Raw genomic sequence first — 20,662 nt, 5'->3', positions numbered from 1 at the left:
TTTTGTTTTGTTTGTTTTTTGTTTTTTGGGGTTTTTTGTTGTTGTTGTTGGTTGGGTTTTTTTGTTGTTGTTGTTGTTGTTGTTGTTGTTGTTTTTGGTTTTTTGTTTTGTTTTGTTTTGTTTTTTGATTTTTGGAGACAGGGTTTCTCTGTGTACCCCTGGCTGTCCTGAAACTCTGTAGACCAGGCCGACCTCGAACTCACAGCTATCTGACTGCCTCTGCCTCCTGAGTTCTGGGATCAAAGGTGTGGGCCACGGCTACCTGGCTCTCAAGTCTTTTATCTTTACACTATAAAGCTCTGACTGTCCTGAAACTTCATATGTAGACCACACTAGAATGGAACTCATAGAGATCCACCTGCCTCGCAGGTGCTGGGATTAAAGGTGTGCCCACCATGCCTGGCAAAATAAATAAATCCTTTTTAAAGATTACTTAACGTGGCTTTGGTCTGAGCAAGATGCTCTCAGGAAATGGGAGTCTCATCGACGCCCTCTCTAGAATCCAAGCTGGTCAGATCTGTGTGTTCTCCTTCCCAAATACTGATTACTAACAGCTCAGCTTCAAAGAATCAGACAAGATATGCTGCGCTCAGGGTAGAATGGCCTTAGTTGTGACCTATATGTTCTGTAAAGTTAATTACAGTCCTGTTTTCCAGGTCACTGGTGACCTCTCTAATCTAGATAATATTGGGACTTCTGAAACATGATTCTTTGCAGGCTGACAAGGCGGCTTAGTGGGTAAAAATGCTTCCCATCAAGACTAACAACCAACCCTTTTCGCCAAGATGGCACCGAAAGCGAAGAAGGAAGCTCCTGCCCCTCCCAAAGCCGAAGCCAAAGCAAAGGCCTTGAAAGCTAAGAAGGCAGTGCTGAAATGCGTCCACAGCCACAAAAAGAAGATCCGAACGTCACCCACTTTCTGGCAGCCCAAGACCCTGCGGCTCCGGAGGCAGCCCAAATATCCTCGAAAGAGTGCACCCTGGAGAAACAAGCTTGACCACTAGGCTATCATCAAATATCCGCTATGAAGAAAATAGAGGACAACAACGCGCTTGTGTTTATTATGGATGTTAAGGCCAACAAGCACCAGATCTAACAGGCCGTGAAGAAACTCTATGACATTGATGTGGCCAAAGTCAATACTCTGATACGGCCTGACGGAGAGAAGAAGGCATGCATTCGCTTGGCTCCTGATTATGACGCTCTAGATGTTGCCAACAAGATTGGGATCATCTAAAGTGAGTCCAGATGGTTAATTCTAAATATATACTTTTTTTTCCACCATAAAAAAAAAAAAAAAAGACTAACAACCAGCCGTCATGATGTAAAGAAAGAACCAACTCCCTAACCTAAAGTTGTGTTCTGACAACACACACACACACACACACACACACACACACACACACACACACACACACACATCAGTGTAATTTCAATTTTTTTCTGGGCCTAATCTAGCCTCTGAGGCCATTAAACACGTATGGTGCACATACCTAAATGCAGACAAAACACTCAATCACATTAAATAGAATACATAAATCTAAGAGATGAAAGGGGGGAGCAGAGTGAAAGAGGCAGGCACCCCATGTCTTCCTCTGACCTCTGCATGTGCGAGCACCGGGACATGTACACACAAACACATATGCACACAAATACGCAGTAAGCTGGTGGTTGTATCATTATGGTGCACACAAATAGAGCTGTGTTCATGTGGGACTGAGGGGATGAGCAGATGTTGTATAGTTTAGATAGAAAATGGCTGTCCCCACAGAGTCCCCTCCCCCACAGGTCCCGAGGCTGAGCCTAATCCTCCATAATTCCCCCTGCCTTTCTGCTGAGGCTGGACTGTTGTCCTAAGAGGATTGGAGCATTTACTAAATTAGTCCTGTCCAGGGACACAGGAAACAGAATGCCTGGGGTGGAAACAATAAGAGGGACAGACAGCTACAGAGGTGAGGACAGAAATGGAAAGAATGGAAGGGAGATGGCCAGAAAGTACAGAAGACCCAGCACCTATCTGTAATCCCAGCAGATGGGAGGCAGATTACTATGAGTTTGAGGCCAACCGTACCTAGGTAGAAAGACCCTGCCTTTAAAAGAAGGGAGTAGGGTGGAAAGATGGCTCAGTGGTTAAGAGAATTGGTTGCTGTTCCAGGGGATCCAAGTTTGATTCCCAGTATGCACATAGCCACTTACGCTCCTTAGTAACTGCAACTCCTGTTCCAGGGAATTGAGTACCCTTTTCTGGTCTCCAAAGGCACTGCCTTCACATAGTACACAGTCACATATGCAGGCAAATAAATATTTTTAAATGAAAGGGATTGTGCATGCCAAGAAGGGACCAATAAGAAATTCTACCAGATGTAGATCATGGTGGGTGAACTGACTCCCAAGCCCTTGCAGTTTCCTCACCTATAATAATGTCTATCAGAGGCATTGCTGTGATGATATCTACAGTTAGGACTGACATATTCTTTTGTTGTACGGGGAACTAAACCAACATTCTAGACATGTACTGTATCACTGAACCATGTCCTCAGCCCCACTGGAATTCTAGACAGGCTCTACCACTGAGCCATGCCCCCAGCCCCTCACTGGGGGATTCTAGGCAGGGGCTCTACCACTGAGCCACGCCCCCAGCCCCTCACTGGGGGATTCTAGGCAGGGGCTGTATCCTGACCTACACTGACAGCCTCTTTTAAAATGTATCTGTGATTAAGTTTCCTGGGCAGATCTTAAACTTGAGATCCTCCTCCTCAGCTCCCAAGTGCTGGGATCCCAGACCTTCTCTATCTGTCCTGGTCCTGTGTTCCTCCTTAGTTGACTTTTAGAAGATACAGAGACAAGCATTGCCAAACAGAAAATATCCAGGAGCACACTATGGGCAGAAAGGGCAAAGCAAATCTTAATCTCTTTCTACCTAACCAAGTTTGCCCCTCCTCCCTGCCCCCCTCAAAAACACACAGAAACAAAGAGAAAAAAACACCCTGATTTAAGTGGGATCCAACATCTTTAATCAGTTTCACTCTGGGTAGCCAGGGAAGGGAGATCTGAGAGGCTCAGAGGAAAGGCGTGAACAGAGAAGTTAACATTAAATGACCTTGTCATTCTATGTCCATTTGTCTCATTAGTCTTGTGGCTTGGAAAGTAGGATTTGCAGTTGTGGGGGTTGGGGGGAGTGCAAGAGGGTTTTATATAGCCCAGGCTGGCCTCAAATTTGCTTTGTAGCCTAGAATGACGTTGAACTCATTATCCTCCTGCTTCCACCTCCCTCGTGTTGAGATCACAAGCATGTGCCACCACTCCTGGCTTATGAAATAGAATACCGTCCATGGGCTGGAGAGATGGCTCCACAGTTAAGAGCATTGACTGCTCTTCCAGAGGTTCTGAGTTCAATTCCCAGAAACCACGGCCATCTATATGGGATCCGATGCCCTTTCCTGGTGTGTCTGGAGATAGCTAATGTGAACTCATACAAATAAAATAAGTCTTTTTAAAAAAGAATATTGGACATACTCTGTGGATGTCTAAAAGACCTCTACCCGATCAAACTCCTATAGGCATCTGAAAGACTTCATCACTTGTGCCCCCTCAATCTGACCCTAGGAACCTTGGACTGGGGCACCTTGGGCTCTAGAACATTCTATTTATCTTTCAAGTCCTCCCCAATATTTACATCAAGCTTCTTCTGCATTTTGATTTTATACAAGCCACAGCATCCCAGTGCAGTTTGGTGGCTCATGCCTGTAACGTACATACAGGCACATAAATCATATATACATGTTCAAATGAACAATCTCCTAAACCTACCATGTAAACCTGATCTTTAACTGTATAAATTTTCCAAATGAATTTAGAGGTCTCACTTCATAGTCCAAGCTGGCCTCAAGTTCCCACAATCCACCTGCCTCAGCTTCTTCCATGCTGGGATTATGAACATTGAGCCACCACATCTGGCTTAGGGTACCAGGAGTTCTAACCCAAACATTCTCCAAGTCACTTGCGAAACAGATTTTCTTTCTCTCCAGAGCAAGTTCTCAGCACCTTTACTGAAGACTGGGAAAAGCATCAGATATGCACATCAGTCATGCTATCTACTGGTTGCTGCTGGACTGTCTTGGGAGAGGAAGTCCCTTTCATTGCTTGGGGTAGGTGGTAAAGGGGTTAAACTCTCTAATGGAGCTGAGGGTGGCCTACACCTGGGGCTGAATTTTTCACAGCCTTTGGCAGGATTGCTACTTGCTGATGCTTGCTGAGAGCTACTCTCCTGGAATCTAAGCAGGAGGTGGCAGCCGGAGTCCAGAGAGGGTGATTCCGCTGGAAGGGAGAATATGAAGCCTCTTCTACAAGATCTGAAACTTCCAGGCACTCTGATCTTTGTAGTCCAGAGGGTCCATGGGATTGTAGGTGAATTTCCAGGTGCCTGTAGGGTCCTTGAATTCCAGGCTGTCCACGGGGCTGTAGGTGCTATAGCTCTGGCCTGACAAGGAGGTGGGGGACTGGGCCAAGGATGGCCCCACAGAGGGGCCTGAGAGGGGGCTGAGAGCTGGACCCCCTAGCTGGGGCACCATGGGAGAAAGGTATGGATCCAACCCACTGAAATAGGAACTTGGAGATGCATAAGCTGAAGGTGAAGAACAGAAAGCAGAAGCAGGGGCATAGGTCATGGCATAAGGGGCTGAGGTGAGAGAGGGCCCTGAAGCCACTAGGCCAGCTCTCTGGGCCTCAGGCAAAGGAGACTCTGAGGCTGGACTCCAAATGGATACGGTGGCCACTGCTGTGGTAGGTGAACCTGAGGGACCAGGCAGAGATGGGCTGTAGGAATCTGAGATGCCCAAAGGATCTGTACAAACATCTGTAGAGGGTCTCGGGGATGTGCCTGCCTTCCTCTTCGCAGGACGAGCCTTGGCCTGTCCCCCTGGGGGCTGCTGCTGCTGTTTCTGCTGCTGCCGCTGCTGTCTGCATTTCGCCCTGCGATTCTTGAACCAGACCTAGATAGAGAGAGGAAATATGGGGGGCGGGGGGATAAACCTACGTGCCAAGAGAAGACAAAGTTGATGGTAAGACCCACACATCACCACTCTGCATCCAATGATAGGGCAACTCTGTCCATGATCTGTGTACCTATCCAATCATGCATGTACACATGCACACAGCAACCTGCATGCACTGATCACACACATTTGAAACATGCAATCATACGTACACGCATTTATCAGTTGTCATGCATCATCTACTTACCTGATTGATCACATATGCATGCATACAATCATACATTATTCTCACATAATATGTATGCAGTCACACACACATACCTATATGCATTGACACCCACCTGATCCCATGAATATGTATACAATTATGCATTGTCCATACATGCAATCGTATACATATGAACATATATTTATGTGTTTCTGCTTATGAATGCATGCATTATATTGACATATCATACATATAGTCATGCACATATGAACACATTATATTAACATGCTCCTACTCATGACTATGTATATGTAATCATACATGCATTATATTCACATATCATACATGCAATCATATATCTGTGCATAAGTACACATATATACATATTCTCATCAGCTAATTTCATAGCATGCACTCACTTAATTTTACATATAGATATAACAATACCAAAGCTAGAGATGTAGCTTAGTTGTAGAGCATTTGCCTGGCTCTGGGTTCAATCCCCCACACTGCAGAACATACACACACACACACACACACACACACACACATTTCTCTTACCCACTAATCCTCTCAGTCACCTAATAATCATGCACCACCCAGCCTTTATTGCTTAAAGGGAACATCAGAGGAGTTAGTATTCTACTTTGGTGAGGAATATTACTGTTGGCCTAAGTGGGTAAGCCGTACAGTTGGGGTGGAGGCTCACTCTAGGTAGCAAGACTGTCTTCAAGCTCAAAGCAATCCTCCTGCCTCAGCCTCTCAAATGCTGAGGCTACAGGTGTGAGCCTACCATGTTTAGTGTGGTATTCTAGAACTGGTTGGACTGAAAGAAGTTGTCAAGTAAGATGGATACGAGGTAGCATTTCAGCCAGAAAACTGGCATTTCAGTTTGGAATTTAAAGCACTGTGATCCATGTGAGTCTTAATAGCACAGACCTGTTGTGATCCTTGCTCTTCAGGAGGTTGAAACAAGAAGATAGGAAGATCAGGGTTTGCCTGAGCTGCAAAGTAAGTCCAAAGCCAGCCTGTGTAACTTAGTGAGACTCTGTCTCCCAATGCCAATGCTTAAGTGGATGGTGCCACTCCCATGCACATATAAGCAGCACAAACTTGACCCAGTGGGTTTTAAAAGAGGAAGAAGAGGAGGAGGAAGAGGAGAAAAACAAAAAGGACATGAATAAAGCTAAAAGAGAAATGGAAGAGGAGGAGGCTCCTGGAGGTATTGGAAAGAGAGAGTAGATCTGACCTGAATACATTGTATCCATGTATGAAATTACCCAAAGAATAAAGTTTTATTGCTTATTTAGTTTTACTAAATTATAATACATCATTTCCATATTTCTTTCCCTTCTTCTAAATCAAAGAATAATTTTTTAAAATGATAACTGCACTCATGTGCACAGACACATACATGAACATAATTAAAAATAAAATATGCACACACACTCAGCATTTGGGAGCCAGAGGCAGGTGGATCGCTGGTACTGGTCTACATAGTAAGACCCTTGCCTCAAAATTAGTTTTAGCCAAGTAGCAGTGGCATACCCCTTTAAATCATAGAACTCGGGAGGCAGAGGCAGTCAGATCTCTGTGAGCCTAGTCTATGGAGTGAGTTCCAGGACAGTCAAGGCTACACACACAAAAGAACCCTGTCTTGAAAAACTAAAATAAATAAATAAACAGACAAACAAACATATAAATACATAAATATCAAAATTAATAGTTTTAAGATTAAAAAACAAGAAAGATGATGATATATCTCAGTGGTAGGTCACATGCATATATGAGGCCCTGAAAGAAAACAGAGAGTACAAAGGGAAGGAGAACCCTTGGAGGACAGTGTGGTGAGAAGGCATCATATAAGAAGAGTGATATAAGGAATGTGAAGGGCATTTAGGCCACTTCATAAATATGCTACCCTTGGCCTCTTTCCTTCATGCACTCTGGATCTGACAAGGGCCCACAGAAGGTTACAGTAAGGGTTCAAGGGGTCCAGGGAGCAGATCATCCTACCTGGACCCTGGACTCAGGCAGGTTGATCTTGAGAGCAACCTCTTCACGTGCATACACATCCGGGTACTGGGTCTTGGCAAACAGGGCCTCCAGCTCCTCCAGCTGGCTCCTGGTGAACGTGGTCCGCTCCCGCCTCTGCTTCCTAGGGGCACCTAAGTGGGGGCAAATTAAAGAACCTCAGGTGAGCTAGGTCTGCTTGCTAGAGGCTGGAGGTACAGAGGAATGCCTGTCCCAAAGTCCTTTCTGCACATCCATCAGCCTAAAAAAGGGGCTTTGATTGATTCCCTGGCCTTCTAGTGGTGGCTCAGTCCCCAGAGGAATTAAGAGATGTATTCCAATCATTCATTCACTGGGTTTGCCCTTCATTTTGTCTTTGTTTCATTCCTAACCCCTCCTTCCCTTTCTTCTCTTCCTTCTCCTCCTCTCTCTCCCCTTCCTCCTCTCTTCCTCCTTCTCTCTCTTCTATCCTCCCTTTACTCTTCCCCTCCCTTTTATCCCTCCCCTTCTCTCTCATTACAACAGAGTTTCACTACATAGCCCACACCTGGCCCTGAAATCATGGACTCAAGAGATCCTCCTACCTCAGCTCCCAAATATCTGCGGGTATAGTCACTGCACCAGACTCCCATCTTGAGATTTTTTTTTTTAAATATTTTTTTATGTATGTGAGTACACTGTTGTTGTCTTCAAATACACCAGAAAAGGACATCAGATCCCATTACAGATGGTTGTAAACCACATGTGGTTACAGAGAATTGAACTGAGGATCTCTAGAAGAGCAGTCAGTGCTCTTAACTGCTGAGCCATCTCTCCAGCCTGTCTCTTGAAACTTTTTATACTCTTAAGATATATTTGGTTGAAACATGGTGTTATCAGTAACCATGACTCCTGCTTATAAAAGTGGTTCAACTTAATGTAAAAGAAAAAGGGGGCCAGCAAGATGGTGCAGCATGTATAGACACTTGTGACCAAGCCTGAGGACCTGAGTTCAATCCCTGGGACCCAACATAGAAGGGAAAAAACTACTCCCAAAAGTTGCTCAGACGTCAACAAGGGAGCCATGGCAAACAAGCCTCCTGCTCCCTACCCTTCATGCAAAAATAGTGTTTTATTTGTTCTTCAAAGAAAGAGAAAGGCTAGATCAGGTGGCTCCTGCCTTTAATTCCAGCACTCAGGAGGCAGAAACAGGCAGAACTCTGTCAATCTATAAAGAAACCTGGTCCACATGGTGAGTTCCAGGCTAAGGCTACATAGTGAGAGTCTGTTGAAAGGAAGGAAGGGAGGAAGGGAGGGAGGAAAGAAGGAAGAAAAGAAGAAAGGAAGGATGAAGGAAGAAAGGGAGTGAGAGAGGGAAGAAATAAAAAGGAAGAGAAAGAAGAGAAAGGCAAATGAGAGAGATCTGTTAAATAATAATGTATCATAGTAGAGCATGATGGTGAAGGACTTAAATCTCAACACTCTAGAGTCTTGAATCAGGAGGCTGGGACATGCTCAGTTATATAGAGTGAGGGGCTGGGGGCATGGCTCACTGGTAGAGCCCCTGCCTAGAATCCCCCAGTGAGGGGCTGGGGGCATGGCTCACTGGTAGAGCCCCTGCCTAGAATCCCCCAGTGAGGGGCTGGGGGCATGTCTCAGTGGTAGAGCCCCTGCCTAGACTCCTACAGCTATGGTGGGGCATAGTTCCATGCTAATGTGCCTACCTAGAAGCCACAAGGCCCTGGATTACAGCCCAACAACCTCTACTCCAAAAAGAGAAAAAGAAAAAGCTTTACAAAGAGATGGAATCCTCCTGATTCTTCTTCCAGACCAGTTCCCTTTCCCTCTTCTCCCTCCAAAGGGAGTGAATGTCATGACTATTTACTCCTCTGAATTCCCGCGGAACATGTAAAAGTGCCTGGAATACCAAACTCCTTTGCAAATGGACATAGAGCTGGTACAAGTTCCCACTGCCCCCTCCACCCCAGGAATGCTTTTTCTCCTGAGGGTAATGAACCTCAGAGGTTCTTAAAAGACAGACTGAAGGTCAGAAGGAGAACACACTTACTTGAGTATGGGACAGCCTGGTGCATCAGGTCCACACTGGGGCCACTCAGGGCCAAGGCATTGACCGAATAGTGGGGTCCCGGGTTCATATACGTCATCATGATCTTCAGAGACTAGGGCCCAGATGAGGGTGCCTACAAGAGAACAGGGTGTTCATCCTACTTCAGGTCTTCTTTGGGATCCAACCAACCTTGCCCATCAAAATCAATCTCTCTCTCTCTCTCTCTCTCTCTCTCTCTCTCTCTCTCTCTCTCTCTCTCTCTCTCATTTTTAGAGGCAAAGTGTTGTGGTATATTCATTTTCTCCCAGCTGAGGAGTCAGAATTCTGTGACTTTGAGACCATCCTGGTATCCTGGACTACATGAGTTTCAGGGCCTCAGTTCCTAGCTCTGTGTAATTGTCACTTTTATTTCCTCAGATGAAGTGATGAGATGAGAGCTGTACCCAAGGTGTGTGAATACACAACTTGGGCTGAGCCCGGAATGTTTTTATCTAACTATCCCTAGGCCTAGCCCTGGAAGCTTCAAACCCTCATACAATCCAATCTTCTACAAGCCCAAACTTTGAAGGCCTCCATCTGTTCAATCTAGGCCTAGAATATTTCAACTCTAAGACATACTGAATAAGTTCACCCTTTCTAGCTCTTTCTGAATTCTTGCTACCTGGTTCAATTCAACTGTCTGGTTCAAACACCTCCACAAGCTGGTTGATTCAGACTGGCTTCTTTCTGCTTCTGACTGAATTGTTCTGCTTGGAAAAACAACTTCTAAACTCCACAAACTGAACTACACTGACTTCACTGACTGGACAAACTGGACAGAACTGCATTCAACTGAACTGCACCGAACGCAACCGAACTCAATCCAACTCCTCTCCCTGCAATGTTCTTAAGTAGCCTCTTTCCTGTCTGTTCTTATGGGAGGTATATATACTATGGTATATACTATACATATATATATATATATATATATATATATATATATATACACACATACTATCTCTGACTCATTCTGTCAAATCTTTCTTTGATTCATCATTTTGTCAGTCCTTCAATTTAAACATCATTGTTTGGAATTAAAGGTGTATCCTGTGGGCTTATCTATATTCCAGCCAAAAGGATTAAAAGAGTGTACTAAGGGTGTGTCTGTTCCAGCCAGATCTATTTCTTTGGGTATGATCCCTTACCAGAGCAGCCATGTTGCTAGATTAAAATTCCCCTACAGCCCTGGCTGTTGGCAAGGAACTCAATTATAGACCAAGCCACAAGAAAGAAAGAAAGAAAGAAAGAAAGAAAGAAAGAAAGAAAGAAAGAAAGAAAGAAAGGCACTATTTTTTTATTTTGTGCAGCAGTGTTTCATGTAGCCCTAGCTGACATTAACTAGCCAAGACTGTAGCAAAGCTGATTTCATATTTCTGACCCTCCTACCTCCACCTCACAAATTTTGAGACCAGTAGTATTAGCCATCACTCCCAAGGGGTAGGTGTGTATGTGTTTGTTTGTGTGTGTATGAGTATGTGTGTTTGTGTGTATGTGTTTGTGGGGAGTGCTTGTAGGGGAGTATGGGGAAATGTTTGTGTATAAGGGTGTGTGTGTGCTTGTGTATGTGGGGGAGATTGTGTTTGTATGTATGGGGTTATGTGTGTGTGTGTGTGTGTGTGTAAGAGTGGAGGGGCAGTTAAAAATCAACCCCAAGTTTATTCATCAGGCTACCCACCTCAGTTTTTTTCGTTTTTTTTTGTTTTTTTTTTTTTTTTTTTTTTTTTCGGAGCTGGGGACCTAACCAGGGCCTTGCGCTTGCTAGGCAAGCGCTCTACCACTGAGCTAAATCCCAACCCCTTCATTTTATTTTTGAAAGAAGGTCTTATATAACTCAGGTTGGCCTCAGATTTTCCAGATAGCTGAGAATAACCTTGAACTCTTTATCTTCTTGTCTCCAGCTCCCAAATGCTGAGATCACAAGTCAGCACCACCATACCTGGTTTATGCAGTGCTGAGTACCAAACCCAAGTCTTCACAAATGCTAGGCAAGCAATCTACCTCCTGAGCTTCATCCCCAGTATCTCCCTTGGTTTTTAAGATCAGGTCTCTCACTAGTCTGGAAATCGCACTGTAAGCTAGGATGTCTGGCCAGCAAGCCACAGGGATCCAGCTGTTTCTGTTTCACCAGTGTTGGGATTACAAACACAACACCATGCCCATTTTTTTTTTATTCTGGCCTCTGGGGAACAAACTCAGATCCTCATACTTGTAAAGTAGGAAGGTTACTGAATAAGCTATCTCCTGGATGTACCATTAATGAGACAGGAACTTACTACATAGCTCAGACTGGCCTTGAATTCATAGCAATACTCCTGCCTCCACCTACCAAATGCTGAGATTATTGTCAAAGTCACACTTTGATACTAAGTGCATGTGTTACATATACTGTATGTCCAGATTACAGATAATAATAGATCACTTAAATGTTTGTTATAGGGCTGGAGAGATGGCTCAGTGGTTAAGAGCACTGAGTGCTCTTTCTGAGGTCCTGAGTTCAAATCCCAGCAACCACATGGTGGCTCACAACCATCTGTAATGGGATCTGATGCCCTCTTCTGGTGTGTCTGAAGACAGCTACGGTGTACTTATATATAATAAATAAATGAATCTTTTAAAAAATGTTTGTTATATTTTTATTTAGTGCCATTTAATATATAAAGTTTATGAACATATTTACTATATACTATGGATATTCAAAGAATAAAAGCCAGTGCTATCAACATGCACATTATGCCACTGTTTATGATTTTTAAACAAGAAAGAATTTTAAACATATAATGTATAGGGCCTGGAAAGACAGCCCTGCAGTTAAGAGCAGTGGATGCTCTTGCAGAGGACCTGGGTTCTATTCCCAGCCCACATATGGTAACTCACATCAAATTCCCTCTTCCTCTGTGGACATTGCATGTACATGGTGCACATGCATATATTCAAGCATATGCACATAAATTAATCTTTTTTAAAAGGGGGAGGGGGCTGGAGCCGGATGTATCGTCACATGCCTTCAATCCTCGAACTTGGGGGCAGAGGCAGGTGGATATCTGAATTTGAGGACAGACAGGTTTACAGATTGAGTTCCAGGAGAGCCAGGACTACAGAGAGAAACCTTGTCTCAAAAAAACAAACAAGAGGAGGGAGGAGTAGAGGGGCGGAGAAGATGGCTAAACAGTTAAGAGCATTCCTTGCTCTTTCAGAGGACCCAGGTTCAGTTCCCAGCTCCCAAGTTGAGTGGTTCTACATATAACTTCAGTTCCAGAGGATCCTACACTCCTGGCCTCCAAAGGCAGCTGCATACATATGCACTCTTACCCACAAACACACACATGCACACACACACATAAACATACATGTGCACACTAGTGCACACACATACACACACATACATGTAAGTTTTTTTTTTTTTGGTTCTTTTTTTTCGGAGCTGGGGACCAAACCCAGGGCCTTGTGCTTCCTAGGCAAGCGCTCTACCACTGAGCTAAATCCCCAACCCCGTAAGTTTTGATAATAAAAACATATTCTAAAAAGGTGTGGGAGGCAAAGGCTGAAAGTTGCCTCAATGGTTAGTGTAGGGAGCTGTATTGGATTTGGGCCTGGCCGTTTTGTGACTGTTTAGCTCAGAATGCCTACGTGACTCTTGGCTGCACGGCCACAGATGTTCAACTTTGAAATGACTGCCATAAAGTCAGGAGATTGTTGATCAAAAGCCTTTCCCATGAATTTACGGCACAAGAAGATAACAACCACGGGATGCTTCAGCCCAAGCAATTACCAGATGTCTCCTGAGCAAACACCCGGTGTCTCCACCGCATGACCTCTTCACCTCCTGCTATCAGAGTACCCTCGTCCCTCCTTCCTTTGTGTTTCACAGAGGTCACTCCCCCTACCAGAAAGCCTTAAAAGCTGTAACGCTCACCCCAATAAACGAGACCTTGACAACAGAACTTTTGCTTGGTCTCCCCCATTGGCCCACAGGTAGAAAGCCTCTTCGGGACCCTGAATAACTGCACCCGCTGGACGGGTCAGGTTAGTATTTGCTACTCTTCCAGAGAACCCAAGTTCAGTCCTCAGCACCCAGAGCAGAGAGCTCACAACTGCCTGTAACTCTAGCTCCAAGGGAGCCATTGCCTTCCACTGGCCTCGGCAGGTACTCTCACTCAAGTGCAAATACACAATTAATATTCTTTAATCAATAATAATAATACATGCTAGTACATGGGCTGGAAAGGTAGTTCAGTGGACAAGGACAGCTGTCACACCACAATCACAAGGACCTGAGTTCACTTCCAGCATCTGAGTTCGTGTGCTGGGCATAGTGCTGCATGCCTTAAATCCCAGTACCCACGAGGCAAAAGTGGGTTCATCTCTTTGAGTTCTGGACCAGTTCCAGCTACATAGCGAGTTCCAGGACAGCCAGACCTACAGAGATGGATTCCTCTTTCTCAAAATACAAAGTGAGGGAAGCAGACTTGACCACGTGAACCCTAAGATTGTGAGAAGCAGACATAAGAGATCACCAGAGATTGCTGACTAACAACCCAGATCTTGGCTCTGTGAGAAAACAAGTCTCAAAATAATAGTGTGGGAAGTAATAGAGCAAGTTAGCTTTATGTCCCAATAGGTGTGCACACTTCCCCAAATATATGAATATACACCACACACATACACACAAAATAATAAGGCCAGTGAGACGGCTCAATGAGTGAATGCACCTGCTTCTGAGCCAAACAACTGAGTACGCACACAGTAGAAGGAGGGAACTGACACCTGCATGTTGTTCTCTGATCTTCAACCAGCAGCACCCTGCTAACAGCCTGCTGACTCCCCCTCCCTCTCTTGTTTTTTTGTTTTGTTTTTTAATTTATTTATTTTATGTATAGGAGTACACTGCAGCCAGCTGTCTTCAGACACACCAGAAGAGAGCATCAGATCTCATTACAGATGTGATGGCTGGGAATTGAACTCAGGACCTCAAGGAAAGCAGTCAGTGTTCTTAACCACTGAGCCATCTCTCCAGCCCCTCCTTCTCACCCTCTATCTGGGTGTGGAGGCTTGCTCACATCTGCCACTCAGAGCCTGAGGCAGGAGGATTGATTCAAATTCAAAGCCAACCTGGGATTCATAAGCAGACTCTGTCTAACAATGACAACGGGAGGCTTGGGGTATAGGTCAGCTGGTACAGTACTTGCCTCGAATGTATTAAGCCCCTGGGTTCAATCCCCAATATCACATAAACTGGGTATGGTGGCACACACCAGTAATTCTAAAATTCAGATGATGGAGGCTGGGGGGTCAATGACATTCTAGGCTACTTATCATGTTAGAGGCTACCCTGGGATACATGAGCCCTTGTCTCAAAAGTGAGGTGGGGTGAGCACGGTAGAAATGGTTAAGTAGAGAAGAGTGCTAAGTGCAAAAGCATGAGGACCTGAGTTCACATTTGTAGCTACCATGTAAAAAGCCAGGCATGGCTTTGTATGCCTGGAACTATAGCCTTAGAAAGGGTAGAAACAGGTGGATCCCAAGAGCTAGCTATGCAGCCAGCCTTGTCAAAATGCCCTGTGCCTAGTTCACTGAGAGACCTTGTCTCAAAGCAATAAGGCAGAGGAGGAATAGAAGAAAAAACGTTGATGTTATCCTCTGGCCTCCAAATATGCAGCATATTCAAATAGATACACACACTTCCATGCATACATTACACACACACACACACACACACACACACACACACACACACACACACACGAAAAGAAACAGTATCATGAGTCTCACACCTGTAATCCTAGGACTCTGGAGGTAGAAGTAGAAGGATCAAAAGTTCAAGGTCATCCTCAGCTATATAGCAAATCCAAGGCCAGCATGGGCTACAAAAGACTGTTGAATAGATAGATAGATAGATAGATAGATAGATAGATAGATAGATAGATAGATAGATAGATAGCAGTAATATCGAACTTTGGTGTTTCTAGGATTTTTTTTTTTACTTTCATTGTGTTAGTGTTTTGTTTAATAATATGTGTATGGGTGTTTTGTCAGCATGTATTTCTATGAACACAAACACACCTGGTACCATCAGAAGAAGCCAGAAAAGTACCCTGGAACTGTAATTACAAACAGTTGTGAGCCACCATGTAGGTGCTTGGAATCAAAACCCCAAGCCTCCTGAAGAGCAGCCAGTACTCGTAACCACTGAGCCATCCAACTCCCCATATTTTTTTTTAAGACAAGGTCTCCCTTTGATATAAAGTTTATGAAGTCCTAGCTAACCTAAAACTTACTCTGTAGATCAGGCTGACCTCAAACTGACAGATCTGCCTGCCCCTACCTCCCGAATGCTAGGATTGAAGGCATACACCACTATGCCCTGCCACATGTCTCTATAATTTCATTTGGATGACCACAGACCCTAGAAAAGTTTCTACAGTCATTAAGGCAAAAAAAAAAAAGAAAAAAAAGTAATATTGGTGTTTCCCTTCAAAACTCAACATCTATAACTTGAGTTCTTAGAAACATTAGCCCTGCTGTCAACTTTAGAGAAAGAATTCCAGTTTACTATGTTGAGCTGGCGTTGAACAGAAATTAGCAGCCACGTTGGCCTCAACAGGATATATAATATATATTATATAATATAATATATAATATATAGCATATATATCCTTACAAACAGAGAAGAAAAATCCCAAAGAGTTAAAGACAATACAAGTGGGAGTAGTGGTGTACAAAGATCAGGAGTTCAGGACCAGCCTCTATTACAGAACAAGTTCAAGACCACCCTATGCTCCATAAGACTTCCTCTCAATAAATAAATAAATAAAATTTAAAAGGTTGCGGGGGAGTGGGGAGATGGCTTAGTACATAAAGCACCTTCTGTGCATATGTAAGGATCTGAGTTCAGATCCCCAGCACCCAGAAAAAAGCTGGGCACACTATAACCCCAGCGTTGGGGAAACAGGGACAAACAGATACACAGGGCTCACTGTCCAGCCAGCCTCAGCTCGGAAGGGAGATCCAAGTTCAGTAAAAGACATTGTCTGAGATAGGCTGAGTGTGGTGGTGAACACCTTTAACCTAAATATTTATTTATATTTATATTTATATTTATATTTATATTCCTAAGTATTTAGGAAGACACCCAATACGTCTATCTCTGTCCTCCACAGATGCTCTCTTACATGGAAGCACACACTTACACACATTGTACACATACATACATATACACATACATACATACACACACACAAACATACAAACATGCTCACATACCACGGATGTGTGCATTCCACATCTGAACTCCCTCCAACCATGGTCCTATGTGGCCTGTTTCCCTGAACACCTGCTGGAATCTCTACCCTACCTTAATTTATTCAGAAAGCATCACAGATCCATCTTTGTGTCAAACTATACCAAGCCCAGAAAACATGGACGAGTGAGAATAAAATCTCCTCTCTCTCTCTCTCTCTCTCTCTCTCTCTCGCTCTCTCGCTCTCTCGCTCTCTCGCTCTCTCTCCCCCACCCACCCCCTCTTTCTCTTCCTGGTCCACTCAGCCTCTCCTGCAAAGACTCACCTTTGGAAAGAAGAAATGGGGGCTCTCCTGGATGCCCAGGTCCTGGATGGTGTCATCAGACAGCAGAGGCTAGAGGAAATAGGTCCCCTCACATGGGGTGACTTTAAGCCTGAGCTGAGAGTGATGTCATCTATTGTGGCCTGGATCTCGAAGGGTAATCCCAGGGAAGGTGGGGGACCGACTGGGCAACAGGAGGTGACATTGGCTGGGGGAAGGGCACCGTCTGCTTAATCCACTGCCACCACCCCCACAGTGACATCTTGGCAATTAGGGTTGATGAGGAAGGGAGGGAAGGAAGGCCCAACTCCTGCCTGCAACCAGGAGTCCCCACTCCTGGGGAAGTCTTTCCTTAGGTCTAACTGGTGTCCCTCCAGCATCAGCTATTATCTGGAAAGAAATGTCTTCAAAAGCACAGAGAAATGTGTACAGTGCTCCTGAGAGACTGGGAAGAGAAAGGCACAGGGCTTTCCGGGTTGTTCTTTGTGGCCCATGCTAGCATTGAACTTGTAAATCTCCTGACACAGCCAGAATAACTGGGAAGAGATCTGTACTCTGGATGAGTGAACTAGTTCACATGTGTAGTTCCTGATGGTTCTCCTTCTTTTGACCTCAGGCTCTCTTTCTCTGTGTTCTCCATCTCTCTCCCTCCTTCCTTCCCTCCCTCAGTTTCCAACTCCATCTCTCTATATCTCTGCAGTCTCTCCACTGCTCTCTTTGTATCTTCTCGATTGCCTCTAATCTCTGCCTCTGTATCTTCACCACTAGCTCAGACCCTGTCTCTCAGAGTTTCTTTGTGTCTCTGTCTATGCCTCTCCCTGGGTTTCTATGTCTCTGTCAGTCTCTGCCTGTGTCTCTGTTAGACTCTCTGTCTCTAAATCTCTCTCTGGCTGTCTCTGTCAGTCTCCACCTGTGTCTCTGCTAGACTCTAATCCTTGTCTCTGGCTGTCTCTCTGAAGCTCTGCTTCTGGTTCTTGTCCTCCCTGTCTCTCTTCCTCTCTTTTTATCTCTGAGTGTTTCTGTGTGTCTGACTCTGTCTCTCTGTGTCTATTTTGTTTAGATTTGGGTTTTGTTGTTGTTGTTTTGCTTTTTATTGGATTTTTTTTAAGATTTATTTTATTCATATGAGTACACTGTAGCTGTCTTCAGACACACCAGAATCTCATTACAGATGGTTGTGAACCACCATGTGGTTGCTGGGATTTGAACTCAGGACCTCTGGAAGAGCAGATAGTGCTCTTAACCTCTGAGCCATCTCTCCAGCCCCTTGGATATTTTTTATTTACATTTCAAATGTTATTCCCTCTCTCGGTTTCCCATCCATAAGCCCTCTATCCCATCTCCCTCCCCTTCTTGTGTAAGGGTGTTCCTTCTTCCCAATCACCTCCCCTTCCTGCCTCCCCACTCTGACATTCCTCTACACTCAGGGGATCCAGCTTTGGTAGGACCAAGGGCTTCTCCTCCCATTGGTGCCCAACAAGGCTATCCTCTGCTATATATGCAGTTGGAACCATGGGTATGGGGTACAGAGCTAAACAAAGAATTCTCAGCTGAGGAATATCAAATGGCTGAGAAGCACCTAAAGAAATGTTCAGCATCCTTAGTCATCAGGGAAATGCAGAATGGCTAAGTCAGTCAGATGGCTAAGACCAAAAATTCAGGTGAGGACAGATGCTGGCGAGAATGTGGAGAAAAAGGAGCATTCCTCCATTGTTGGTAGGATTGCAAGCTGGTACAACCACTCTAGAAATCAGTCTGGAGCTTCCTTAGATTTGTTTTTTTATTATACATCTATTAGTATTGTTCCTGCACCCTGGTGTTCACACCCAGTGAATGCCTGATGCCTGAAGAGACCAGAAGAGGACTTCAGATCCCCTGGAAGGGGAATTGCAGACTATAAGCCACCATTATGTACTGGGGATGGAGCCTGAGTCCTCCTGGAGAGCCCCTGTCCTCTTAACCACTGAGCCTTCCCTCTAGCCCTTCACTGTGCCTCTAACTCTGTTTCTAGTTCCCTTTGTAAGGCAAGTTTGCATTCTCTCATCTCCCACTGTGTCTTCCTCCCTTGTCACTCTGCCATTGTCTGGGGGTCCCTCCCTTGTTTTGAGCCCTTCTGCCTGACCACCTAAGCCTGAGGCTGCAGGCTGGTCTCAGAGCCTCTGCTTGCTTCTTGCAATCCATGCGCTGAAGGTTCCATTGCTACTCCACACATACACATCTTCCTGCCATCTCTCTCTCCCCTTCAGTAGTTCCCTCCTTCTCTGTCCCTCCCCTCATCTCTCTAGGTATTAATATCTCTGAACGCCAGCACCCGGCCTTGCACTCAAGCGCATGCGCACACACAGCCACACTCACGCTCTATAATCCCTGCTCACCACTGGGCCACTGCTGGTCACAAGGGGCCTCCCCTCTCTCCCCTCTCCCCAGACCCCCTGCTAGGAGAGATTAGGGCCTCTGGGCCAGAAGGGGAATCAGAGCAGATCTCATTAGCGGAATGACACAGAGGAAGAGGTGTCTGACGCTCTGAAGCTTGTCCGAAGGGGAGGCTCCAGCCCTCACTGCTGCTCAGCCCAGCAGGAAGGCTGAACTGTGCAGACAGGGTTAGGAAACAATCCTTCAGGCCAGGGGCCTCATCTTTAGATTTCTAGCCTAAAGCCCTACAGAATGCTTGTGACAAGTGGGTTTTCTGGTTTAGCTTGGAGAAGTTTTTTGTTTTTTGGTTTTTTTTGGCGGGGGGTGGGGGGGATGCAGTATTTTGGTTTTTGTTTCAGTTTGTTGTTTGTTTGTTTTGTTTTGTTTTTCAACACAGGGTTTCTCTGTGTAACAGAGCCATGGCTAACCTAGACTCGTTCTGTAGACCAGGCTGGCCTCAAACCCACAGATATCCACCTGCGTCTGCCTCCCAGTGCTGGGATTAAAGGCGTGTGCCACCAAGCTGGACCTTGTTTAGGTTCTTTTTGTTTTGTTCTGTTTTTTGTTTCTGTTTCAGAAAAGTTTAAAGAAGAATGGGACTAAAAGACCAGGCAAGAACAAGGCCCTAGGTTTACTCTACATTGGGAGATGGGGGAAAGATGTTTCCCTAACTTGGCTTTCCCTCAGAATCACCTTAGCTCTAGATGCCTCTACCCAAATAATTGAATGGTACCCCTCTCTATCAGGTCTGTCTTCCCATCCAGAATTATGAATTCATGAAATGTCTGATTTGGTTTGATTAACTATGTTGTTTGCTTGTTTGTGAAAACCAGTGTACTCACATGGAAGTCAAAGGGCGTCTTGCAGAAGCTGGTTCTGTTCTTCCACCACAGGGTCCTGGGGATACTTGGTGGCAAGCACATTTACCTCGGAGCCATCTTGCTGGCCCTGGCACATGTGTTTTATGGAGCATTGGTGAAGGCTGAGAGAATGAGTGGGGCTGGCTGATTAAATAGATGAGGAAACCCACTCTGGTGGTTCTGGGAGCCCCTATGGTGTCACTGGGAAACAGAGGAGCAGGTGACCGCTGAGAGCAGCTGTCTTTACTGTAATTCCTGTCTAGCCCCACCCAAGGACAGACCCCCACAGATAGCCCCAGGACCTCAGATTTCTGGAAACACATTCTTTTGGCTTTGTTGCTTAGGTAGGATTTGAGTTTGTTGTTATTGTTTGTTTGTTTTGTTGGGATCAGACCTCCAGGCAATCCCCTTTTTGTGTTGTGTTTTGTTTTATTTTGAAGCAGATCTCACCTTTGTAGCACTGGTTCACCTGTTTGTACCTATGTAGACCAGGCTAGCCTTGAATTTACAGAGATTTGCTGGCCTCTTCA

The 20,662-nt window shown here is 45.0% G+C and overlaps 1 protein-coding gene and 1 pseudogene across 1 annotated transcript; one reads left to right on the top strand and one right to left on the bottom strand.

The window, feature by feature from the left end:
• The first annotated feature begins 779 nt into the window (after positions 1–779).
• On the top strand, positions 780–1,301 carry LOC116894507 (annotated as a pseudogene).
• A 2,711-nt stretch (positions 1,302–4,012) lies between these two features.
• LOC116894506 (cone-rod homeobox protein-like) lies at positions 4,013–14,307 on the bottom strand. Its single transcript, XM_032896211.1, is given in 4 exon segments — positions 4,013–4,991; positions 7,219–7,370; positions 9,263–9,395; positions 14,269–14,307. Coding segments are annotated over 4 exon segments (972 nt in total). The 3' UTR covers positions 4,013–4,343.
• Positions 14,308–20,662: the final 6,355 nt, after the last annotated feature.

Source organism: Rattus rattus, chromosome 2, assembly GCF_011064425.1.
Source record: "Rattus rattus isolate New Zealand chromosome 2, Rrattus_CSIRO_v1, whole genome shotgun sequence".
In the NCBI taxonomy this organism is placed as follows: Eukaryota; Metazoa; Chordata; class Mammalia; order Rodentia; family Muridae; genus Rattus; species Rattus rattus.
The sequence above is the reverse complement of the archived record's forward strand: the minus strand, read 5'-3'. Positions and strand labels throughout refer to the sequence as shown.